The sequence below is a fragment of the Chiloscyllium punctatum genome, chromosome 5 (genome assembly GCF_047496795.1).
Source record: "Chiloscyllium punctatum isolate Juve2018m chromosome 5, sChiPun1.3, whole genome shotgun sequence".
NCBI lineage: Eukaryota > Metazoa > Chordata > Chondrichthyes > Orectolobiformes > Hemiscylliidae > Chiloscyllium > Chiloscyllium punctatum.
The window spans coordinates 52,119,639-52,145,282 of NC_092743.1; the positions used below are offsets into that span (position 1 = coordinate 52,119,639).

Sequence of the window (25,644 nt, forward strand, 5' to 3'; positions counted from 1 at the left end):
TACTTTTCTATTCATCCTGGAACAGCCTGACATTTTTCAACATTTCACTCCACCTGCCATATTTTCACCACCCACTTTACATAGTTATATCCCACTCAATCTCTTTGGGGGGATTTTATGTAGACACTGGAAATGGGAATTGTGTGGGAGGTAAACTTTGAGCTGGAATGAAAGTAACAAATTTAGGCAGCAACAGATTTAGATTATATTAGATTAGCTTCCCTATAGTGTGGAAATAGGCCCTTTGGCCCAACAAGCCCACACCGACCCTCCGAAGAGCAATCCACCCAGACCCATTTCCCTCTGACTAATGCACCTAACACTATGGGCAATTTAGCATGGTCAATTCACCTGGCCTGCACATCTTTGGGCTGTGGGAGGAAACTGGAGCACTCAGAGGAAACCCACGCAGGCACAGGGAGAATGTGCAAACTCCACATAGACAGTCGCCCGAAGCTGGAATCGAACCCAGGTCCCTGGTGCTGTAAGGCAGCAGCGCTAACTACTGAGCCACCGTGCTGCCCGTTGAAGGAGAATTATATATATTCCTGATTGCAAGCAGCTGGAAGATCATTTAATGCATTCAGCAAAGTGCATACACAGCACTTTCCAAATCCACTATCTAAAACACAACAGTAGTACACACATGGGTAGTACCACCTGCAAGTTTCTCTCCACACCACTCATCATTCAGACATGAAAATATATCGCCATTCCTTCAGTATCACTGTGTCAAAATTCTGGAACTCCCTTCCTTTTGACATTGTAGGTCTACTTACACTAAATGTATAGCAGCATTCACGAAAGCAGCTCACCTTCTCAAGGGTAACTAAGGATGGGCAATAAACGCTGGCCCAGTCAGCATTGCTCACACCTCATGTGTGAATTTTTAAAAAGTCACGCATACTCAAGTAGCATCAATGAAAGCAGATCAAAACATGGCTGACCACAGAAAGACTATGGTGGGTATGGAATGGGATTGGAGTATGGCTGACCAATGGACCATGTTCAAGGAGATCAAAGTATGGCTTCCTGGGCATGTAGCATGGTCCTCTGAAAATTTGTTGGGGAAACATGGAGGAAGCAGGATCACAGTGGGAGGGTCAAGCTCTACAGGTGGGAAGCATGATTATAGTGGGATTATGGGTTGTAAAGGCCTGGTCAATAATGAGGACTGGTCTGGTGTGACAGAGGAAAATCACATGTTAGTCTAATGAGAAGAAGCTCTTGTCTTAATTAAGAAGTAGTTCATTGCATGTTAATGATTAGGAACAGGTTACATTAGTCTGATAGACATAGTTTTTGTATCTTTAACATTTTAAATCCCAATATATTATAAAACAGCTCACCAGTCAATTTTTTTTCTATTATTAATATTTCTACATTTATGAATACAATTACATTTACCATCATCCAATCTCCCCTCAAGTCTCTGACTTCAAAAAGAAGGGCAGTCTAGGTAATTTCACAAATCTGCCAGATTCAATTTCTTTGGACTTGGAATATTGGTCAACCTTTGACTTGAGAATGGTTCATTTTGATTCTATTATTGATAGTGTGTGATCTGTAAAGACCTTTCAAACAGGAAGACCCTTAATCTCCTCACTTTCTTTCACTTACAACATATTTCTTTCTGCTCCATTTCAACATTTGAAAAAACTATTAATCTCATGAATTCCCTTTGCAGAGGATGGCTGTCTTGTTGAAACTGATATTTTCTTTCTTTCTCAGCTAGGCAATTTCTTTTTAACAGCATTCTGGACCTCTGAGCCAGGGAAGTCTTTTTTGACTATGTCCTGCATTTGTGGACATTGGTCCACCCATTTCAGAAGTATCATATGTAGTCATCTATGTAGTCATATGCAGCCCATCTTCAATCTATGTGAACAAATATTGACTCTCTCTTGTCAATTCTGTGGTGTAGTATGTAGGCTGTGTGCCTCACCTTATTAGTTTGGTTGAATACTTACATTCTCTCACTTTATTGGTAATCTCAATACATTCACTTCCGGCTCGTGAGTGATAGTTCCTTACATGGCATGATCTCTGTCACTGGTATTGATAACTAATTCTTGGAAGATGAAGAAATTAAATGCTCTAAGTGAACTTGGGTCTTGTCAACACCTACCATCAGATTTAAGTCTGCCATAATGATTTGTTCTCTATGCTACCTTGACGTCTGAATAATTTCAGTTAATGACTCAGTGAACTCAAGTGGAGTTCATCTGCTCATTGGCCTTCTCATCATTTGCATCTCTTTGCAAACTTTGCTGATACTTGCCAATTGAATTTTTCTCTGTGATGTTGAGTAGCAAGTATTTCTATCAACACTGTACAGTCATAGGTTTCAAAATGTTAAAGGCAATCCTCAATATCTTTGGAGAGCCCAGGTCACCACATAATTGACTGAGCTTTGGTTCTGCACCTGACAATCCCCAGGTCTCCCTTATGCATCTTTTCCAGGACAACTTACCAAATTAAATCGGGGAAAAAACAGTCTTTTATCATACACTAGTCAGTCATCTACAATTGTAAAATGCTGTTGACACTCAAAATATATTTTCAATGCCAACCCAGTAAACCTTTGGCCTGGCGATCCTTCAAAGGAATAGTGATAAATGGTGGTGCATCTTTGGTTACTCTTCTACTCATGATGTATTTGGTGGAGCGGACTTGAGGTTGCAGGGACGATATCTTATCGACAGCATGAAAAAAAATTCTCCTTTGTGAACAGAGCTGACTTCGGTGGATTCTGTCAATGCTTGGGGCAATGCCATGAGTCTATGAGATCTTCTATCAGTCATCCTTTAAATGGTTGTTCACTATCTGACTCTTCCTTGGCCTGTGGCTTCATGACTTACTATTCTGTGAACAGATGCACCATAATTGGTTGTTTCTTGACCAGTTATCAATTGACTGCAGATCGTTTACTTCCTTCTGCTATTTGAAGAAGCTAGAGGTCATGGCACATATTTAAGTTTGAAAGTAAGCACTCTATTTACAGGCTCACAATGATATGAAACCACTTACATTGAAAGGTTGCTTGTAGCTTTCATAGTGCTGCTCCTTCATCAGGTGGTTGGAAGCTAGTGCTTACAAATAAACCTGTTGGATTATAACCTGGTGTTGTGTGACTTTTAACTTTTATGCCCCAGTCCAACACCAGCACCTCCAAAAACATTTTCTAACTTACAAATGCTTTATGGGAGTAGCGATTTAACTTTTTGCTGTTCTCTAATTGTCCTACTTCTGTACATCTTCTGGAAGCACCTGTTGTCTTTCTTCACTATTTTTCTTCATAGTGGGAATGAGCCTAATCTAAGTATTCTGAAATGTTCCCTTAAATGTCTGCCACTGAGTTTTTGTTGATCTATAGCCTAATATATGCCAGTTCACTTTGACTATCAGATTTTCATTATTTATTTCTCCCTGTATATCTATCTTGTTATGAAAGCTAGAAACATATTGTCTTGTTAATATTTTCCTCATTACTCTGATCTTATTTACTGGTGTACCTTTACACTTTGTTCCTTTCTTTTACACAATGGAATCATTACCCAAATACTACCCAACATATTGTCATGTCTTTTTCTTTAACTTTCTAAATTTCCCTTCTCTTGAACTCTACTCCACCACCTCTTGCCTCATGATTTAGGTTGAAACCCTCTCTATAGCCCTAATTATTTGATTCACCACAGCATGGTTGAATTGAAACATGTCCTCATGGAAAAATTCCTCCATTCCCTATAATTTATGTCAGTATCCATTTCTCCCAAAACAATCTTTCAGCCACGCATCAACTCTTCAATTTTATTGACTATGTGTCAATTTGTTAATTGCTCCGCTGGTAATTTGGAGGTTACTACTTTTGTAGTTCTGCTTTTTGATTTTTTTCCCCTAGTTACTCAGACTTCTTCAGCTGAACATGTTAATCCTACCTATGCCATTGGTACCTTTATGAATGATGATGATCCTTCCTCGCCAATACCATTCCTCTCCAACCCTGAGGAAATTACCTTAACTATGACATTAGGTGGGTAGTTTGATTGGAGTTTTAAACCAATTTAGTAGTGAATATTTTGTATTTTGTCTCTGAAATCAATATAGATAAAATTAGACCATAAGACACAAAGGAGAATTACGCCATTCAACCCATTGAGTTTGTACTGCCAGTTGTTCAGGCTGATGACTCCATTCTCCTGCCTTCTCCTTGTAACCCTTGATTCCCTTACTAATCAAGAACTACCTATCTCTGTCTTAAATATACTCAATGACTTGACCTCCATAGGCCTTCTGTGACAATGAGTTCCCTCTAGCTGAAGAAATTCCTCCTTATCTCAGTTCCCTTCACTCTAAGGCTGTGCCCTTAGGTCCTAGTCTCTCCTACTAGATGAAAACATCTTCTCCATGTCCATTCTATCCAGGCCTCTCAGTATTCTGAATGTTTCAATCAGATCCCCCTTCATCCTTCTAAACACAATTGAGTACAGACCCAGAATCCTCAAGCACTCCAGATGACAAACTCTTCATCACCAGAATCATTCTTGTGAACCTCCTGTGGATCCTCCCCTAATGCCAATACAACCTTCCTTAGGTACTGAGCCCAAAATTGTTCACAATATTCCAAACGTGGTCTGACCAGAGCCTTATACAGCCCCAGCAGTACATCTCTGCTCTTGTATTCTAGCTCTCTCGAAATGAATGCTGACATTGCATTTGCTTTCCTAGCCATCAACTGAATCTGTATATTAACCTTAAGAGAATCCTGAATCAGATTTCCCAAGATCCTTTTGCTTCAGATTTCTAAAGCCTTTCCCCCTTTAGAAAACAGTCAACACGTCTATTCAACCTACCAATGTGCACACAATGGACAAAGTTATACCATAAGGCATAGGAGTAGAATTAGGCCCATCAGCCCATTGAGTCTGCTGTACCATTTGATTATGGCTGATATGTTTCTCAACCCCACTCTTCTACCATCTTCCCATAACCCTTGGTCCCTTACTAACCAAGAACCTATCTATGTCTTAAATACACTCAATGATTAGACCTCCTCAGCCTTCTGCAGCACTGAGTTCCACAGATTCACCGCCCTCTGGCTGAAGAAATTTCTCCTCATCTCAGTTCTAAAGGTTCAAACTTACCACATTGTACTCCATCTGTCACTTCTTTACCCACTCTCCTAGCCTGTCCAAGTCTTTCTGCAATCTCCCCATTTCCCCAATACAACCTGCCCCTCCACCTATCCTTGCATCATCTGCAGACATAGCAACAACATCCTCAGTTCTTTTATCTAGATTGTTAACGTATAACATAAATAGTTGTGGGTCCCAACACAGACCCCTGCGGAACTCCACTAGTCACCAGCTACCATCTTGAAAAAGACCCTTTTATCCCTACTCACTGCCAGTTAGCCAATCCTCTATCCATGTCAGTACCTTGCCCCTAACACCATGGGCTCTTATCTTATTGAGCTGACTCCTGTGTCGCACTTTGTGAAAGACCTTCTGGAAATTCAGGTGAATCACGTTCATTGACTCTCATCTGTCTAACTTGCTCCTTATCTCCGCAAAGAATTCAAACAGATTTGTCAGGCATGATCTCCCCTTGATGAAGCTGTGCTGACTCCGCCCTATAGAGTCATAGAGATGTACAGCACGAAAACAGACCCTTCGGTCCAACTTGTCCATGCCGACCAGATATCCCAACCCAACCTAGTCCCACCTGCCAGCACCCGGCCCATATCCCTCCAAACCCTTCCTATTCATATACCCAACCAAATGCCTCTTAAATGTTGCAATTGTACTAGCCTCTGGCAGCTCATTCCATACATGTAACACCCTCTGTGTGAAAAAGTTGCCCTTTAGGTCTCTTTTATATCTTTCCCCTCTCACCCTAAAATTATGCCCTCTAGTTCTGGACTCCCCAACCCCAGGGGAAAGATTTTTCTATTTATCTTATCCATGCCCCTCATAATTTTGTAAACCTCTATAAGGTCACCCCTCAGCCTCTGACGCTCCAGGGAAAACAGCCCCAGCCTGTTCAGCCTCTCCCTTTGGCTTAAATCCTCCATCCCTGGCAACATCCTTGTAAATCTTTTCTGAACCCTTTCAAGTTTCACAACATTTTTCCAATAGGAAGGAGACCAGAATTGCATGCAATATTCCAACAATGGCCTAACCAATGTCCTGTACAGCCGCAACATGACCACCCAAATCCTGTACTCAATACTCTGACCAATAAACGAAAGCATACCAAACTCATTCTTCATTATCGTATCTACCTGTGACTCCACTTTCAAGGAGCTATGAACCTGCACTCCAAGGTCTCCTTTGTTCAGCAACACTCCCTACGATCTTACCACTAAGCGTATACGTCCTGCTAAGATTTGCTTTCCCAAAATGCAGCACCTCACATTTATCTGAATTAAACCCCATCTGCCACTTCTCAGCCCAATGGCCCATCTGATCAATGTCCTGTTGTAATCTGAGGTAACCCTCTTTGCTGTCCACGACACCTCCAATTTTGGTGTCATCTGCAAACCTACTAACTATACCTTTTATGCTGACATCAAAATCGTTTATATAAATGACGAAAAGTAGTGGACCCAGCACCGATCCTTGTGGCACTCCACTGGTCACAGGCCTCCACTCTGAAAAACAACCCTCCACCACCACCCTTTGTCTTCTACCTTTGAGCCAGTTTTGTATCCAGATGGTTAGTTCTCCCTGTATTCCATGAGATCTAACCTTGCTAACTAGTCTCCCACATCTTACCGTGCACTTCCAAGTACTGCACAATCTCATCCTGAATAATGAACCCTAAAATCTTACCAATGACCAAGGTCAGACTAACCAGCCTGTCTTCTGCCTCCCTCCCTTCTTTAACAGGAGTGCTATATTAGCCATTTTCCAGTCTTCAGTGACTCTCCCTGACTCCCAACAATGCCTTTTCAATCTCCTCAACTATCTCCTTCAGAATGTTGGAGTATCGATCATCTGGTCCAGCTGATTTATCCACCTTCTGAACTTTCAGCTTCCCCAACACCATGTCTATAGTGATGGTCACTCCACTCATAGCTGTCCCCTGACTGCTAGAGTTCTGCTAAGCTGCTGGTGTCTTCCACTGTGAAAACTGATGCAAACTACCTATTCAGTTCTTCCACTATTTTTTGCTCCCATTCCTATTTCTCCAGCCTCATTTTCTAGAGTTCAATAGTTTATTGCCTCAGACAAAATAAGCAGGAAAATATGAAGGGAATCATGTTCAGAGAATAAAAGAGTTCACGCACAGCAAAGTCCTGAAAATAAAGTGGAACCCAAGGAATTGGAAAAATCATCTTGGTGGGGGAATTATTTTTCCTTTAAGTTATCGTTGTTTCAGGAAAGTGGAACAGCAGGAGAACTGAAATGACGATTTTATTTATTTAATATTTGATATATTCAGAAAATCATTTTTCATAAGAAAACGAAATGTGATCGGGATGAAGAAAGATTAGAAACGCAATTGAAGCATGTTGTTCGAAAGTTCTGGCTGTCTCAAAACCAATTATTTGGTGAAGAACATTATCAAATACAAATAGGAAAGATCTAGACGAGTTCATTCTGAATTTCTGAGATACATTTCCATCTGTACTGATTTATTAAAACATGGCAATGTTTTCACGATCGGACCAAACTGACCCATGAATGCGGACATGATTTCAAGAGACACAGTAACGTATTAAAAATACCATTCAAATTTAGCAATTCCTCAGAAGCCTTGAATCTCGTTTTACTGTCAAACGCGACGCAAAAGGGCAGGAGCAATTTTATGGATAAAACCACAGTAATTGTTTCTCAGCAAAACGAGACATTTGGAGGAAATTAAAGCGAAACCTCAGCATAAACCTGAGGTTTTCACTTTAAGTATCTAATTTAGAGATGAATTCGCGCTCCGATTTACCTGGCTGTGACTTTGGGATCGAACTTGGCTCTGTACTTGGCCACCCGGGTCCTCCTTGCTCCATTGGGGCAGCTGGCATCGTTTTGCCCGCTGTCCACTCCTTTGGATCCCGCTGTCAGCGGCCCCACCTCGCACACCTTCGGCTTGCACTTCACCACAGTCTTCACGAAATCCGCGTAGCAGTTCCTCGGCGGCTCTGGTAGCACTTTACTCGTCCCGCAGCCCATCACTCGGACATTGTGCGTTCACCGAGCTGCATCTGGCCGGTGTCGACCCAAGACCTCACTCACCGTGTGCTTGCATACTGCCAGGTCAAAGCCAGCAGCAGCAGCACTCGACATTGTGCCATCGCACTGCCCCCAAGCGATCTGCCAGCCATCCTACAGGTGCCTCTATCATTCACTCATAGAGTGGGTGGACCGAGTAATCTGACAGAAAGAAACTCGTCAAAACATCCCCCCAAAAGAGTTGTGACTTCAACCGCTTATCTCAACATTTGCAATAAATCATTGCCCAGCAGCAGAATGACACGTGTGTTTATTTTTGGCACTTTGTCTCAATTTCAGATTTCCAGCATCTGTGGTTGTTGGCTTTTTACAATCCAGCAGCTGGCGCAAATTGCATTGGCTCCTTAAACTGAGCAAATTGATTTCCCCACCCCGCCCTAAATAGCTCACCCTGCACAAACTGTGGCCTCTACCCCGAACTGGTCAAATCCTGACGCCACCACATTGACTTCACTGACCTGTGTTGCAGACAATCCCTCTCTGAGTCACTGTTTTCAGATGGCCAGGGTTCATCGCCAAGGCCCGATTGGAAACAGTGAATGGGGAAAAATACTAAATGATTAGCATTAGGATGGAAAGAGCTAATCACTTGTGATTGTTGGCTCCTCAGGGTGATTCTGTTAGCCTGGCGCTTGCAGAGGGCTTTGTATTTTGGGGATTTGTGTCTGCAGACTGTATTTCCGGAGAATAACCTGGTGCGGTCTTTGAACCTGATGGGATTAGCAGTGTATTTAACTCATCAGTACATTTTTATAAATCTTTTTGTCTCAATTCAGATTGAAAAACTGAAGGGTATTACTGCTACATACATTGTGGATTCTTACAGCCTTTCGCCGTTACCAAATCATGGATGTACTGGAGTTAGTGAAATTAATGTCCCAGGACTGAATTTACAGGTTGCAGTGGGGGCTCACCTAGTGGTGCACCATCCTCCAACTCCCACTCCCACCTTTTATTGATGCACTGAACAAAGTTGCAGCCAATTAGCAGCATTCCGGCAGGAAGAACAAAGAGTGAGCAATGCTGGCAAGATGGCGCAGTGGTTAGCACTGCTGCCTCACAGCGCCAGGGACCCAGGTTCCATTCCAGCCTCAGGCTACTGTCTGTGTGGAGTTTGCACATTCTCCCTGTATCTGTGTGGGTTTCCTCCCACAGTCCAAAGATGTGCAGGTTAGTTGAATTGGCCAGGCTAAATTGCCCATTGTGTTCAGGGATGTATAGGTTAGGTGTGTTGGTCGAGGGGGGAATGAGCTTGGGTAGGATACTCTTCAGAGGGTTGGTGTGGACTTGTTCGGCCGAAGGGCCTGTTTCCACACTGGAGGGATTCTATGTGGCCAAGAGGCATTTAGTGAGGAATGCCCAGTGACAAAGTGGATCAGGCTTGAACTGGAAGTTGGTTAGCTGTGGAAGGAAAAACTTCTTGTACAGAAACCTGAAGTATTGGAGAGGAAAGAACATGTTTTCCACGTTGAACACACCATGGCAGATGGTGAAATTTAAATTAGGGAAAAAATCTGGAATTAAAAGCTAGCCTAATGATGACCTCGTAACGACTGTCAGTTGTCACTAAAATAAAACCCTCTCTTGTTCACTAAAGTCCATTAGTGAAGGAAATCTGCCATCCTTACCTTATCTAACCTACATATGATTCCAGACCAACAGCAATAGGGTTGACTCTTGACTGCCCCCTGAAAGGGGTGATTCACTGAGTTGTGTCTAACAACTACAAAGACTAAAGAAAGGAAAGGAACTGGACAGACTAACTGGCACTGTCCTTGGCACTGCAAACAGCAATAGTAAACACAACCCTATCAACTCTGCAAAGCCCTTCTTACCAACATCTGGGATGTTTGAGCCAATGCAATAGGTATACAGCATAACATTGTAAAGGAGTCAGAACAGAGAGAGTTCAGCTATGTTGTGGAGTAAGGTGAGAGTGGATGGCCTCTATTTTAATGCTAGGAGTATAGAGGTAAAATAGATGTGTTAAAAGCATGGGCTGACATGTGAATTTGTGATATTGTTGCCATCACAGAGGGAGGGGTAGGACTAGTAACTCGACATTCAAGGGTGTTGGACCTTCAGGCAAGATGGGAAGGCTGTAAAAGAGAAGGTGCTGTTGCATTATACATTCAGGAATCAGTTACTGCAGTAAGGAGGGATGATATCTTAAAAGGGTCTTCAAATGAGGCTTTGTGGATATAGTTTAGGAATAAAAAGGGGCAGTCACATTCCTATGTTAATATAGGTCCCCAAACAGCTTCCAGGCAATAGAGAGGCAGATATGCAGTGAATTCATTGAAGTATGTAATAAAAGTAAGATAATTATATTCAAGGATTCTGCAACATTAATTGGGATAGCCATAGTTTAAAGATTTTAGAGGGGGTGGATTTCTTGAAGTATATTTGGGAGAGCTTTTCATATCAACACCTAGAGAATCCAAAAAGATTTAGTGCAGTGCTGAACCAAATTCTGGGCAATGAATTCGGACAAGTATCAAGGTGGCAGTTAGGGAGCATTTTAACCATAATGCAATATGATTTAAGTTTGCTATGGAAAAGAAAAGAGATGGTCTGCAAAACATATTTTGGATTGGAGAAGGCAGACTTTATTAAAATAAGTCATGATCTGGCCAAAGTAGACTGGGAACAGCTACTTTTGGGAAAATCTTTAGTAGAACAATGGTGGGCATTCAAAAAGGAAACAGGGAAAGTGCACACCCAACATACTGTCTTTAGGGTGACATGTAGGAGCAATAAGCCTAGAGAACCCTAGAGGCTCTTCTGGAGTACTGTCCAATTCTGGTAGCCATGTTATAGGAAGGATATTATTAAGCTGGAGAGGATTCAGAAAAGATTTACCAGGATGTTGCTGGGCATGGAGTTTTTGAGTTATGAGGAGAGGCTGGGTAGGTTGAAATTTTTTTTCACTGGAAGTTGAGAGGTGACCTATCAAATTTTATAAAATCATAAGAGGTATAGATAAGGTGACTGGCAGGTATCTTTTCCCTAAGGTGGGGGATTTCAAGATTAGGGGACATATCTTGAAGGTGAGAGGAGCAACATTTAAAAAATTACATGGGGGTAACTCTTTTTACACAGAGTTGTTCATGTGCGGAATGAACTTACAGATGAAGTGGTGGTTGTGGGTGGAGTTATAACATTTAAAAGATAGGTCCATGAATAAGAAATGTTTGGAGGGATATGGACCAAGGGGAGGTGGGTGCAACTAATTTCATTTGGGATTATTGTCAGCATAAACTGGACTAAAAGGTCTATTTTCATGCTGTCTTATTCTAAGATTCTATAATCCTGGATGTCTCGGAATACTCAGGACTGGATAAGAAGGGAAATAAAGGCTTTTAGCTGGTGCAAGGTGAGCAAATCAACCGAGGGCCTACTGGAGTTTAGAAAGTGCAGGGTGGAGTTTAAGAGAGCAATTAGGAGATCAAAGAGTGGGCATGAAGAAACACTTTATTCCTGATGAAGGGCTTTTGCCCAAAACATAGATTTTGCTGCTCCTCGGATGCTGCCTGAACTGCTGTGCTCTTCCAGCACCACTAATCCAAAATGAAGAAACACTGGCAGGTCAGATTAGGGACAATCCCAAGATATTCTGTAAGTATATTAGGGTGAAGAGGATAATCAGGGAAAGAGCAGGGCTTATAAAGATCAAGGAGAGATCTATGTATGGAGCCAGAGGACATGCTGGGTGTTAACTAAATACTTCATTTCTGACTTCACTGAAGGAATTTGGAGAGGTGACTTTGAAATTTTAGATTAACATTTGGAGTGAACAGATATTGGAGGTTTTGGGCAGCCTTAAAACTAGACAAATCCCTTTATACATCCATCTCCCAACAGGACGGTCTCAGGGCTCTCTACTTTTTCCTGCAAAAACGGCCTGAACTATCCCCATCCACCACCACCCTCCTCCAATTGACTGAGTTCATCCTCACATTGAATAACTATTACTTTAACTCCTCTCATTTTCTTTGATTTATTATTGTCACGTGTACCTGAATACAGTGAAATGTTTTGTGTTGCGTATAGTACAGGCAGATCATAACATACAAAGAGTGAATTGGCTTCTCCTTCTTTTCTCGATTTTAAGAAAATCACTGGAATACTCTTTTACTTGTTTTTGAGATGTGAGCATCACTGGCTACACCTTCATTTTTTAACTCTGTAAGCACTTAAGTTCAACCACATTGCTGTGGGTCTGGACTCAAATGTAGGCTAGACCAGATAGAATTTCCTTCCTAAAGGGCAGTAAACCAGATGATATTTTGCAAAAATTGACATTGACTATATGGTCACCACTAGGCTAGCTTTAAATTCCAGCATTATATTCTTTTGTAAATATTAGATTAGATTCTCTACAGTGTGGAAACAGGCCCTTTGTCCCAACAAGTCCACAACGACCCTCCAAAGAGCAGCCTACCCAGACACATTCCCCCACATTTACGCCTGACTAATGCACCTAACACTACAGGCAATTTAGCATGACCAATTCACCTAACCTGCATATCTTTGGACTGTGGGAGGAAACCAGAACACCCAGAGGATACCCACACAGACACGGGGAGAACATGTAAACTCCACACAGACAGTCGCCCAAGGCTGGAATCAATCCTGGGTCCCTGGCGCTGTGAGGCAGCAGTGCTAACCACTGAGCCACCATGCCGCCCCGAACCACCGTGCTGCCCCAAACTCAAATTTCACCATCTACCATGACAAGATTTGAATGCAGGCCATTAGCCAAGGTGTTTGGACTACTACCTCAGTAATATTACTACTAAACCACCTCCTTTCCCTTTATTCTTACATTTTAATTATTTTTAATCAACCTGCTCAGAAAAACCCCGAAAGTATTAGTAATTGAAGAAGAGCAATTACAGCAAACTTTGTTTTAACCAACTCCTTACAAAGCAGCATTCTCGATAAACTGGCAAAAATTATATACCCCAAATACTGCAAAGTTTACTGTATTATTCTGTACAATTACTATGTATTTTTAAAATTTATTTGCCTCAATGTTCAATTCAATAGCCACACAAAACGTCAATGGATGATTTGATTTTGAGAGAGGAAGTGGTGGAGGCTGGTACAAATATGACATTTAAAAAGCATCTGGATGGGTAAATGAATAGGAAGGGTTTAGAGAGATGTGGGCCAAATGCTAACAAATGGGACTAGATTAATTTAGGATATTTGCTCAGCGTGGATGAAGGGTCAGTTTCCATGTTGTACATCTCCATGACTCGATGACTTTAAGTACTGAGATGGTCGAGGAGTCAGTTGAAGGTGTGAGTAAGAAATCTCTCTGCTGGTAAGTTTTATTTCAGGCAAAGTTGCATTATTATTGAAGTGATTATGCTGTAAATAAAGTAAAACAGTGATGAGTATACCCCCGGATTCTGTTTCTATTACTTAGTGTGTATTTCTATGTTGATTATGTGGACTTGTTGATTATCAGAATCTTTGACCAGTTGGCACACTCCTAATCCCATAGATACTGGATTATAAAACGTTGACTGTACTTTGAAAATCAGCCAATTTACTACCTTGAATATTCAATGATTAAAGTAATGAACTTCTGCCACCCAGTGGCCAATGTTTTTAGTTTAGGTAGACATTGCAAATAAAGCAGCAGGCAAATACAAACTTTGAAAATTCATTTGGACTAAGTAATGTTTCTCTGGATTAGTTTTTCCCTGTTATCAATGCAGTTACAGGAAAAAGCTAATGAAAATGTTACTAAATGACTCTCAACATTTAGCTATATAGTGTGCACAATGTCAAGACGAAATCCTTTGTTATCACGTTTATCTTGTTACTACACATCGTCAAATGAATTCTTTGCTTCCCTATAAACCCATTGGCTCCCACAGTTACCTGGACTATACGTCCTCATACCCTGCTTCATGTAAAGACTCCATTCCATTCTCTCAGTTCCTCTGTCTCTGTCGCATATGTTCAGATAAGGCCAACTTCGACAAGAGAGTCTCCGAAATGTCCACCTTCTTCCTCAACCGAGAATTCCCCAGCATCATGGTTGACAGGGCCCTCAGTTGGCTCTGATCCATCTCCCGCACTTCCACCCTCAGCACCTCCCTTCCCTCCCACAACAGTGATAGAGTTCCCCTTACCTTTACCTCCTATCGCACCAGCATCTTCTTCCATAAGATCATCAGGCACCAGCGAGATGCCACCACCAGATACAGATTCCCTTCCCCTCCCTGTCCACCTTCCGCAGGGACCATTCCCTCCAGGGCACCCTGGTCCACACTCCCTTCACTCCCAACACCCTCCCACAGACACACAGCGCGGCAGCTTACCCTGAAACCACTGAAGGTGTAACACCTGCCCATTTATGTGCTCTGTCCCCAGTATCCAAGCGCCCAAACTTATCTTTAAGGTGAAGTTGCACTTCACCTGCACTTCCCAGTCTACTGCCTTCGCTGCTCACAATGTGGTCTCCTCTACATTGAGGAAACAAAGCTTAGACTGGGTGACTGCTTTGCAGAACATCTACATTCTGTCCACAATAAAGGCCCTGAGCTTTCAGTTGTCTGCCACTTTGACACAACACCCTGTTCCCTGGCCAGCATCTCTGTCTCAGGTTTGTTGCAGTGTTCCTCTGAAGCTCAGTGCAAGCTGGAGGATCAACATCTCATTTTCTACTTGGTGATTCTATAGCCCTCTGGACACAATATTGAGTTCAATCATTTTACGGCCTGAACTGTCCCATGTCCTCGCTCTCTACCCTACTCACCAGGCCTTGTTACCACATAGTCTGCTATTACACTCATCCTATATTGTTAGTCAATAACAGTCTTCACTAACAGCTATTCAGCCTCCTAGCCAGATTGTTATCAACTCCTTGGTCTATCCAACTATTCTCCTCTCTCTTTGGGCTCTATCCCTACCTATCATTTACTCCTTAACTCCTCCCCCAACCCTTTCTTCTGCATACAAACCAAAATTTTCCTCACTACCATCAATTCTGAGGAAGGGTCACTGGACCTGAAACGTTAACTCTGATTTCTGTTCACAGATGCTACTAGACCTGCTGAGCTTTTTTTTTTAGCAACTTCTGTTTTTATTCTTTGCTTCCCTGTATATGATTTTTTTCATTGCTTGGAGGGAAGCTTAATATTTCTAGTTCAAAAAGTGCTATAGTACTAATAGACATCACCTATTTTGGTCAGTAAATTCAAATTGGTAACCAGCTCTTAACATTGGTAATATTTAGTCAGGCTAATATTTGATATTTTTAAGTTTGATAAGAATTAATCATTGGAATGGATACTGGCAAACTGCATCAGAGAAGTAATAGAGTTTACAGCCTGTAGGTGACAACATTACACAAGATAATAAGTTAATTCCACTTCAATTTTTTTTAAAAAACTTGCATTTTACAGAACAAAACACAATAAAGTGTATGTGTTTTACCACCATTTTGGGCTGAAAACATTATTATTGTAAAAAATAATTCTTCAGTACTTTGCAGTAGTGATCTCTGTTCCTTTTATATCCTTTTCTTACATTTCCCTGACATTTACAAAATTGCCTTGCACTTTATTGTCTTATGATATCACTCTGTGCAGTTATGATTAAGTTCGTTTCCCATTTGCTTAAACAATTTCTGGGCAGTGGTTTTTATGTAATGGTTTGCTCTCAGCAATTTAGTCACTAACATCCAGACTGTTGTGATCAATTCATTCATTGCATTTTCTCCAGGGGGAATAACCCATTTTGGCTTTAAGGATATCCTGATCACTGTGCTCAAAGAGATCCCATCATCCAAATTTACTGCTGAATTTTCATAATAAACTCAGCTTTACATCTTCAGCCCCTCTCTAATAGTCCGGTTGGCTATTATGCTACGTGTTCTTTATTTATTCTGATATCAGCTGGATTCCTATTGCCTTTGCAACTCATGACAAGGCAACTAGGCATTACATTTTAGAATGCAAGTTACCTGGATATAACTTTCTATAAATGATGACTGAAATTTGAATTCAAAGTCTGAATTGATCTGCAGATTTTTGAAAAAATCTTGCCTTCTTTTAAAAAAGGCAGTGTAGCACTATCTGACAGAAAGTTGTCATATCTACAACTTACATTGTGAGAAAAGAAATGCCATTTAAGAAAGTATGAATATGCTTGTAGAAAAAGTACATGCAATGGCATACTTTTGCCACTAGTGGGATGTTTTGAATACTAATTTTCGAGAATAGAAGTTTGCAACAAAATGAACCAAAAATATTAGAAACCATTGCTTGAAATGTTTGCTGTCATTTTAAGTTGTCCCAAAGTCTCTTACTTAAAGGAGTAGAAGATATTATCTAACTGTCCATTAATGCCAATTAAGGACTCAACAAACACTCATTGCTGATGAAAGGCTTTTGCCTGAAACATCAATTTTCCCGCTCCTTGGATGTTGCCTGACCTGCTGTGCTTTTCCAGCATCTCCAGCATCTGCAGTCCTCACTTTCACCTGGACACTATTAATCCTTTTCCAGCTGATTTCAGCATTTACAGTCATTTTAATAATGTGACAGTGGAAGGGAGGTGGGACTGGACTTTGTGCTCATTGTCATAGAGTCATAGTGATGTACAGCATGGAAACAGACCCTTTGGTCCAACTCGACCATGCCGACCAGGTATCCCAACCTAATCTAGTCCCACCTGCCAGCACTTGGCCCATATGCCTCTAAACTCTTCCTATTCATATACCCATCCAGATAACTTTAAAATGTTGCAATTGTACCAGCCTCCACCACTTCTCTGGCAGCTCATTCCATACACGCACCACCCTCCATGTGAAAAAGTTGCCCCATAGGTCCTTTGTATATCTTTGCCCTCTCACCCTAAACCTATGCCCTCTAATTCTGGACTCCCCACCTCAGGGAATTTCCTGGGAATTGGGAAATTGTTTACTTTAGGGCTGATGAGGAATTACATAAATTTTCTTTTGTGAGTTGTGTTGTTTTGATTTGGGTTTATAGTAGTTCTCTCTCTTCACCTGTTGACCCTCTGACCATCTCCTGAATAAAGCCCGGATTCATGTTGTCCCTACAGCCTACCATTCCAACTCCAATTTCTCTTTTCTCTCCAAATTCCTTTAAACTGCTTCCCAAATTCGTTCTTATCTTTCCCTGGACTCTGTGTTCAAATTCATCCAATCAGGTTTCTGTCCACGCCACACATTCAAAACAGCTCCTATCAAATTTGCAAATATGATCATGGGAAATGAAAAAATTCCTCTTTATCCTTCTTAATCTCTTTGCAGCCTTTGCCATGATTCCCATATCATCCTCCAACAATACTTCCTAATGTTTCCCTGTTGCCAAGATGGGTGGAATTGTTGTCAGCTGGTTCCGTTTTACCGATCTTATTTAAAAAATTTGTTCATGGGATGTGGGTATATGTAGACCAGTATATATTGCTAATCCCTATTAACCTTTGAAAAGTGATGGTGAGCTGACTTCTTAAACTATCTCAATTCTTGGTGTGTAGTTATGCACACAGTGGGCTGTTGTGGAGGGTTTTCTAGGATTTTGACCGGGAATGGTAATATGTTTCCAAATCAGGATAGTTTCTGGCTTGATCTGTGCATATTGCAGCTACTGAGCATTATTGATTGATAGAGTGAATACTGAACATGATGGATGAGGTGCCAATATAGCAGGCTGCTTTGAATTGTATGGTATCATGCTACTTCAATGTTTTTGGAACTGTATTCATCCAGGTAATAGGGGATATTCCATTACACTCCTGACTTATCATCAGAGTATCACTTGCAATGGCTTATTTTCATGCATCTGCCTCATTACTTGTGATGTTCCCCAAGGGTCTTAGCCCCCTCCTATTTCTGATCTACGTGCTGCCCCTTGACAAAATCATCCAAAAGCATGTACATTAGTTTTCAAATGTAGAATCATGACACCCAGTTCTACCTCACTCTTTCACCTCCTTCGCTGTTGCTAAATTATCAGACTGTTCGCCCCCACCACTCTCTGGGTAAAGAACCTACCCCTGACATTCCCCCCTATACCTTCTACCCTTCACCTTAAATTTATGTCCCCTTGTAACACTCTGTTGTACCCGGGGAAAAAGTCTCTTACTGTCTACTCTATCTATTCCCCTTATCATCTTATAAACCTCTATCAAGTCACCCCTCATCCTTCACCGTTCCAATGAGAAAAGGCCAAGCACTCTCAACCTATCCTCGTACGACCTATTCTCCATTCCAGGCAACATCCTGGTAAATCTCCTCTGCACCCTCTCCAAAGCTTCCACATTTTTCCTAAAGTGAGGTGACCAGAACTACACACAGTACTCCAAATGTGGCCTGTACAGTTGCAACATCACCTCTCGACTCTTGAATTCAATCCTTCTGCTAATGAACGCTAATACACCATAGGCCTTCTTACAAGCTCTATCCACCTGAGTAGCAACTTTCAAAGGGCTATGAACATAGACCCCAAGATCCCTCTGCTCCTCCACTTTACTAAGAATCCTACCGTTAACCCTGTATTCCACATTCTTATTTGTCCTTCCAAAATGGACAACCTCATACTTGACAGGGTTGAACTCCATCTGCAACTCCTCAGCCCAGCTCTGCATCATATCTAAGTCCCTTTGCAGCCGACAACAGCCCTCCTCACTATCCACAACTCCACCAATCTTCGTATCGTCTGCAAATTTACTGATCCACCCTTCGACTCCCTCTTCCAAGTAGGACCCAGAACTGATCCCTGCGGAACTCCACTTGTAACTGGGCTCCAGGCTGAATATTTACCATCTATCACCACTCTCTGATTTCGACCGGTTAGCCAGTTCTCTATCCAACTGGCCATATTTCCGACTATCCAATGCCTCCTGACTTTCTGCATAAGCCTACCATGGGGAACCTTATCAAATGCCTTACTAAAATCCATGTACACTACATCCACTGCTCTACCCTCATCCACATGCTTGGTCACCTCCTCAAAGAATTCAATAAGACTTGTAAGGCAAGACCTACCCCTCACAAATCCGTGCTGGCTATCCATAATCAAGCAGTGTCTTTCCAGATACTCATAAATCCTATCCCTCAGTACCTTTCCATTACTTTGCTTACCATCGAAGTAAGACTAACTGGCCTGTAATTCCCGGGGTTATCCCTATTCCCTTTTTTGAACAGGGGCACAACATTCGCCACTCTCCAGTCCCCTGGTACCACCCCCATTGACAGTGAAGACAAAAAGATTATTGCCAACAGCTCTGCAATTTCCTCTCTTGCTTCCCACATAATCCTAGGATATATCCCATCAGGCCCGGGGACTTGTCTATCCTCAAGTTTTTCAAAATGCCCAACACATCTTCCTTCCTAACAAGTATCTCCTCTAGCTTACCAGTCTGTTTCATACTCTCCTCTTCAACAATACGGTCCCTCTCATTTGTAAATACTAAAGAAAAGTACTCATTCAAGACCTCTCCTATCTCTTCCGACTCAATACACAGTCTCCCACTACTGTCCTTGATCGGACCTACTCTCGTTCTCATCATTCTCATGTTTCTCACATACGCATAAAAGGCCTTGGGGTTATCCTTTATCCTACCTGCCAAAGATTTTTCATGCCCTCTCTTAGCTCTCCTATTCCCCTTCTTCAGCTCCCTCCTGGCTATCCTGTATCCCTCCAATGCTCTGTCTGAACCTTGTTTCCTCAACCTTATGTAAGCCTCCTTCTTCCTCTTTACAAGACATTCAACCTCCCTCGTCAACCAAGGTTCCCTCACACGACCATCTCTTTCTTGCCTGATAGGTACATACATATCAAGGGCACGTCGTATCTGTTCCTTGAAAAAGTTCCACATTTCAACGACGTCCTTCCCTGACAGCCTATGCTCCCAACTTATGCTCCTCAGATCTTGTCTTGCAGCATCGTATTTACCCTTCCCCCAACTGTAAAACCTACCTTGTTGCACACACCTATCTCTCTCCATAACCAAGGTGAAAGTCACAGAATTGTGGTAATATACTATGTATATTACTGATCCTGTGAATCCTTTGGGATGTTTCATTACATTAAGGTACTACATAAATATCAATTGTTCTTTTGCCTCTCTTCAGCGAATGCATGACTACTCATAAAAGGAACCATCATATTTTCTTGCATGATGACTGAACCAGACTTGTTACATCAGCAGTTTTGTTTGCTCCTCCTTCTATTTATATATATGTTTGTTCCTAAAAAGTTGAGCTGGAGTATGGTTTCTATGGCAAACTTGAAAACATTACAGCAGTTTTTTCAAACACTTCCTTGTGGCAGAAATTGGGTGAGTCGGGAAAAGAAACAAAGTCGCGCAGGAAGCTCATTAATAGCTGCAGAAATCCCCTCTGATGACAAGCGTACTGGCCAAGGCCGGTTACCCACCGCGAAAGCAAGTTATTTTCAAGCAAGGCATCAATCAGCAGAAACCTGATTAAAACTGTGATGAATACAGTCCTACAGTTAGCTGCTGAGGCTGCTGACCTGCTCCTGCCCTGCTCTCATAAATTCTGAAGAGTTGCTCATGTTATATACTGTATACAGATTTATTTCCACAAGTCCTGAAATGACTGAAACTTTCAGCAGGTTTTAATTTTAATGTATTTGGAATTCTAGGGCTCAATTTCTCCCTGCTCACTTGACCTCAAAGGACTTTGCTGGAACAAAAATTTTATCCTCTCTATCTTCAACTTTCAATCTTAAATGTCTTTACATCAGTTTCATCTCTTCTTCTAAGGTCATTTAAAAAAAATTACAAGTCATGGGTATCGCTTACTAGGCCAGCATTTATTGTCTATTTCTAATTGCCCTTGAGAAGATGGTATTGGGACACCTTCTTGAACTGCTGCAGGCCTTGGGTAAGCCCACATGCTGTTTACCCAATGAAGGAACGGCGCTATAGTTTCAAGTCAAAATGATATGGGGCTTGGAGAGGAACTTGCATGGTGAAACGGTCATATATCTGCTGTCCTTGTCCTCCAAGGAAATAGAAATTATGGCTATGGAAGGTGCTGTCGAAGGAGTTGTGACAATTTTTTAAATTGTGCATACTGCTGTTATTGTGATGTTGCGTATGTAATTTCCCATAAAGAGACTTCATACATAGGGACTCTCAGTGTAGTGTGTATACAATGTTGTGACTCTGCCTGCCAATTTGACTACTATGAATTTACAAGCTAAGTGCTCAGAAAACTGTCGGTTTGTGGTAATGTCTGCATATAACTTATAATGAGGTGTTACTATCTTAAACAAACTAACCTCAAAGTTAAAATTTTTGACAAGCAATTGGTTATTCGTCAATAATCAATAATATAGCATGATGGGCAGCAGTGAAAACATCTTGCTGATGAAGCATATCGTGCTTGAACAGTCAGCAAATAAGTTAATCTACAGACAGAACAAATGGGTAAAAACAAGGACTGCAGATGGTGGAAACCAGATTCTAGATTAGAGTGGTGCTGGAAAAGCACAGCAGTTTAGGCAGCGTCCGAGGAGCAGGAAAATCTACGTTTCGGGCAAAAGCCCTTCATCAAAGAAAGGAGGGGACAAATAGACAGGAATAGACAGAACAAATGGCCAACAGTCACTTAAATCATATTGAAGTCCATGGAAAAAGCCCTGAATATCTTTATTCATATACTGTGTTATGAAGATGTGGGTGTACTGTACCTTTAAGAAAGTTAAAAGCTAGAAGAACTACCTGACAGCACCAAGTGTTCTGAGCAAGATATAATGTAACCTTATGCAGCTATGAAACTGGTTGCCTGGAGACAAAAACAAATTTGAATTAGGCCAATCAGTTTAAATTATACCCCCAAAAAACCAAAAGCCAATCAAGTTTGAATTTAATATATTGACAAAATTAAAAGCTAATGACACAATCCGATGCTCTGGGAGTATAAGACCGGGAAAAACTGAACAGTTGGGGAGAACTGCCAAGCCTCCAACATCTGCAGACTGCCCAGAAAATTAGCTCTTTTAAAGGTACCTTTATCGATCATTGACCTGTGAAACAGAAATCCCTAAGAAGAAAAGAAGACAGAGGAAGATATAAAAGGAGGATTTAGCAGCTTGCTGGTTTTGAAAGTTGAATTTTTGGTAAATCTTAATCAGGGGTTTTATTGGACTAGTATTGTAGAAGGGGAAGGTAAAAGATAGGTTAGAAAAAGGAATTGCAAATAGTTGTTAGTTAATAATTCTCTATAATACTTTAAGAAATAAAGTTGTTAACTTTTACTTTAAATAGTGACCTTTAGGATAGTTCTTGGCCTCTCGAATTTTCACAGACTACTGCACGGGATAAATCTTTTCTGTGTTGCTGGTTTAAATTAAGTGTGTCATAACAAGTGTCAGAGAGTACTGAAAACACAGCTTGCTGGTAAGCTACCAAATGCCTATCGAAAGGCAACTGATTTGGAGGTGCCGGAGTTGGACTGGAGTGGACAAAGTTAAAAATCACATAACACCAGACTGTAGTCCAACAGGTTTATTTGGAAGCACTAGCTTTCAAGATGCTGCCTTTTGTTGAGTGTGCCCGGTTGATAGCAAATAGGGAAGGTGAAAAGCATACTGTCAGAATGCTCACAAAATTCCCTGATTTAAACTGCTGTTATGGACCAGGCCAGATCCCCTCAAAACATTTCAAGAAAGTAGCCCAGACCTTAACTTTGCTAGTTGTTTTAAGCAGATATAACACAAATATTCCAGGAGGGATGCAGTTGGTCAAACCACTTAGTTTTAAACAAAACATAATTTATTTACATGATTACTGAATGAAACACAAACAGAACAGAACAGAGAATAACTTAACCTATCCAAAAATACAATGGATCATCCCAATTCAATGATGCTGTTCCAAATACTTGTAACAATCCCTGTAAACATCTCTTGGCACAAAAGGTAAATAGAAAACAGATTATCTTACAGGAGAGAAGTCAGAGAGAGGATCAGCATGGACCTGCTTCTTTGAGTCCAGCAGCTTTTACAACTGCCTGACTGCTTTCAGTGAATAGCCAGACCAAAGCAAAACTGAGCTGGGAGAACCAGCCACTCTCATTGTATAAACTTTTTTTTTAACTTAAAAGTATTTTGCCTAAGGCAGTACCTATTAGCTTTAATCAAACTGGCCCTAAAACTGATCCAAACCCAGGTGTTTTGGAGTCCATGTCTTTTACAAATTCCTCTGAAAATAGCTAAGGCCACCTTAACCTTGTCAAAGGAGCAGCAATGTCACTCTGCCTAACATGATATAAGAATATTTCAACAGTGTTCAGAGCTCTGGTTTGTAGATTTGGATATGCCTACACAAAAAAAAGGAAGTCACTAAGATTTGCTTAGCAATTGGGAACGAATGTCTACACAGACTTAGCATACCAGGATTAACAGCTTGTCACGGTGGGGAAGTACTGAACCGTAAGGGATTGAAGATGTCACTGTGCAGCAAGGTGCTGCATTAATGTCTCAGTTGCAGTCCATGCCAGCAGCCTACGATGGACATATTGCATGCACTTCAAGCAAACGGCCAAATGTAAAAATCAAAGGTGAACAGTCTTCAGTGTGGTGAAAAAGGACGATAGTCAGTTGGAAGATTGAGTAGACATATTGCTTATACTACGTTGGTTCATCTCCAAACGGATACTACTGAGTTTCCCCACCACTTACTATTTCTATTTCAGATCTTCAGCATCTGCTGTACTTCGCTTTCATTTTGTTTTCACAATCGTTTCCTCACTTCATTTCCAACTTCTGATCTATAACTGTATTTGTTTCCTGACCATTTATGTTAACTATTATACCTCTCCTTGGTTTCACCTGTAGCTATAGCTATTAAAAGCGCACAGGAAATAAACACAGAAAATCACTCAAAGCTAGACAGGAACACTGAAAGATATTTTGGTAAAAAGATCCCATATGATTTGTATAAATTCCAATCCAATTTTCTTTTGTAATACCACCATAAGGTAAATGAACACTGGGCAGTGGTATATGTTTTCAATTTTTCAGATAAACTCAACATCAGGAAATTCAAAGCACAGAATAAAACACTCTTCCTGCCAAAAGTAAAATCCCTGTGCTTCTTGTACTGATGTTGCTAAGGGAATCCCAGGCTAGATTTTTCCACATTTCTGAACTTTTGAAAAGTTGTGGATTAGGAGGAAAGCAGATAAAGATGTAGATATTTGCAGATTCAATCCCGGGGGCATCCAAACTTAACTATGAGCTTGGCCTTTGAAGGCCTGGGAAATCAGCTTGCCTTTTTTGCCCCTCTGCTATCTTCTTGCTAGTTCTGTTTGAATTTCATGTGTCTGGAGACTTGTGTGGGAATGTTTATGACATTCGCTTCACTAGTGAATAAATGATAAATTAGTCTATCAATTGGTACCAGACGCTTGAGATTTATACAAGAATGGGAAAACTTAGTTTGGCTACATTTGGAGTTTTGCGTGCAGTGTTGATCACTACACTATAGGAAGGATGGGGAAACTTTGGTGGGGATGTAAAAGAGGTTTACCAGGATATTGACTGGGTTGGAGCATAAGGTGGACAGTCAGAATCTTTTCTTCATGGTGGAAATTTCAAATACTAGAGGGTGTAGGTTTAAAGTGAGAGGTTAAAGTGAGTACAGAAGGTGGTAAGTACCTGGAATGTGCTGCCAGGTGGAAGCAACATTCAGAGGCATTAAGACAGACACATGAACAGAGAGGGAATACAGCAGATAGGATTAATTTAGAATGGCATCATGGTCAGCACAGACATGGTGGGCCAAGGGGCTTGTTCCTGTGCTGTACTGTTACATGTCATATGAGACTTCATTATACATACCCTACTGACTCCAAAAACCCAAAAGCTTGGCTAGTGCCTGATGCATGTTTTGCCTCCAGCAGTGTACCTTTACCAGATGCTCCAACACTTATGTTTCCCTTGTAGCATAATAATTAGACATAAGTAATGTGATATTAAAAGATCCAACAGATATTTATAACATCTCACTAATATATTCAATACTGCATTCGCAGGCACATTAGTTACAAACAGCAGTATGCTTTCACCAGTGTGCTATGTTTTCAAAGTGTCCCAAGTTAACATGAAGTCTGAGATACTTATATCCTCAGGTCACCTGCTATGTTTCAGTAATGATAGCATGAGCCTAAGAGTGTAATGAGGTACTATATGTGAAACATAACACAACAACCTCAATCTTTTCACACTCTGGCATTACACATATGGAAAATTAAGAGATTCCTTGAATGCCCCATGAATGGTTTATAATTGTGCATTATTGCTTCCCTCACCTTTTTCTGAAAATTGTAAGTCAAGACCAGTCCACCCTGAATACATATCTTCAACTTTTCTGAACACCAGGGAAT

General features: G+C 41.1%; 1 protein-coding gene across 1 annotated transcript in view; it reads right to left on the reverse strand.

The window, feature by feature from the left end:
- The window catches only part of LOC140476742 (serine/threonine-protein kinase H1-like), a 118,599-nt gene that overhangs the window by 66,229 nt on the left and 26,726 nt on the right, over positions 1-25,644 (reverse strand). Inside the window, exon 2 of the mRNA XM_072569556.1 lies at positions 7,945-8,372. Coding sequence (XP_072425657.1) covers positions 7,945-8,171 — 227 coding nt within the window. The 5' untranslated portion in view covers positions 8,172-8,372. The remainder of the gene's footprint in view (positions 1-7,944; positions 8,373-25,644) is intronic.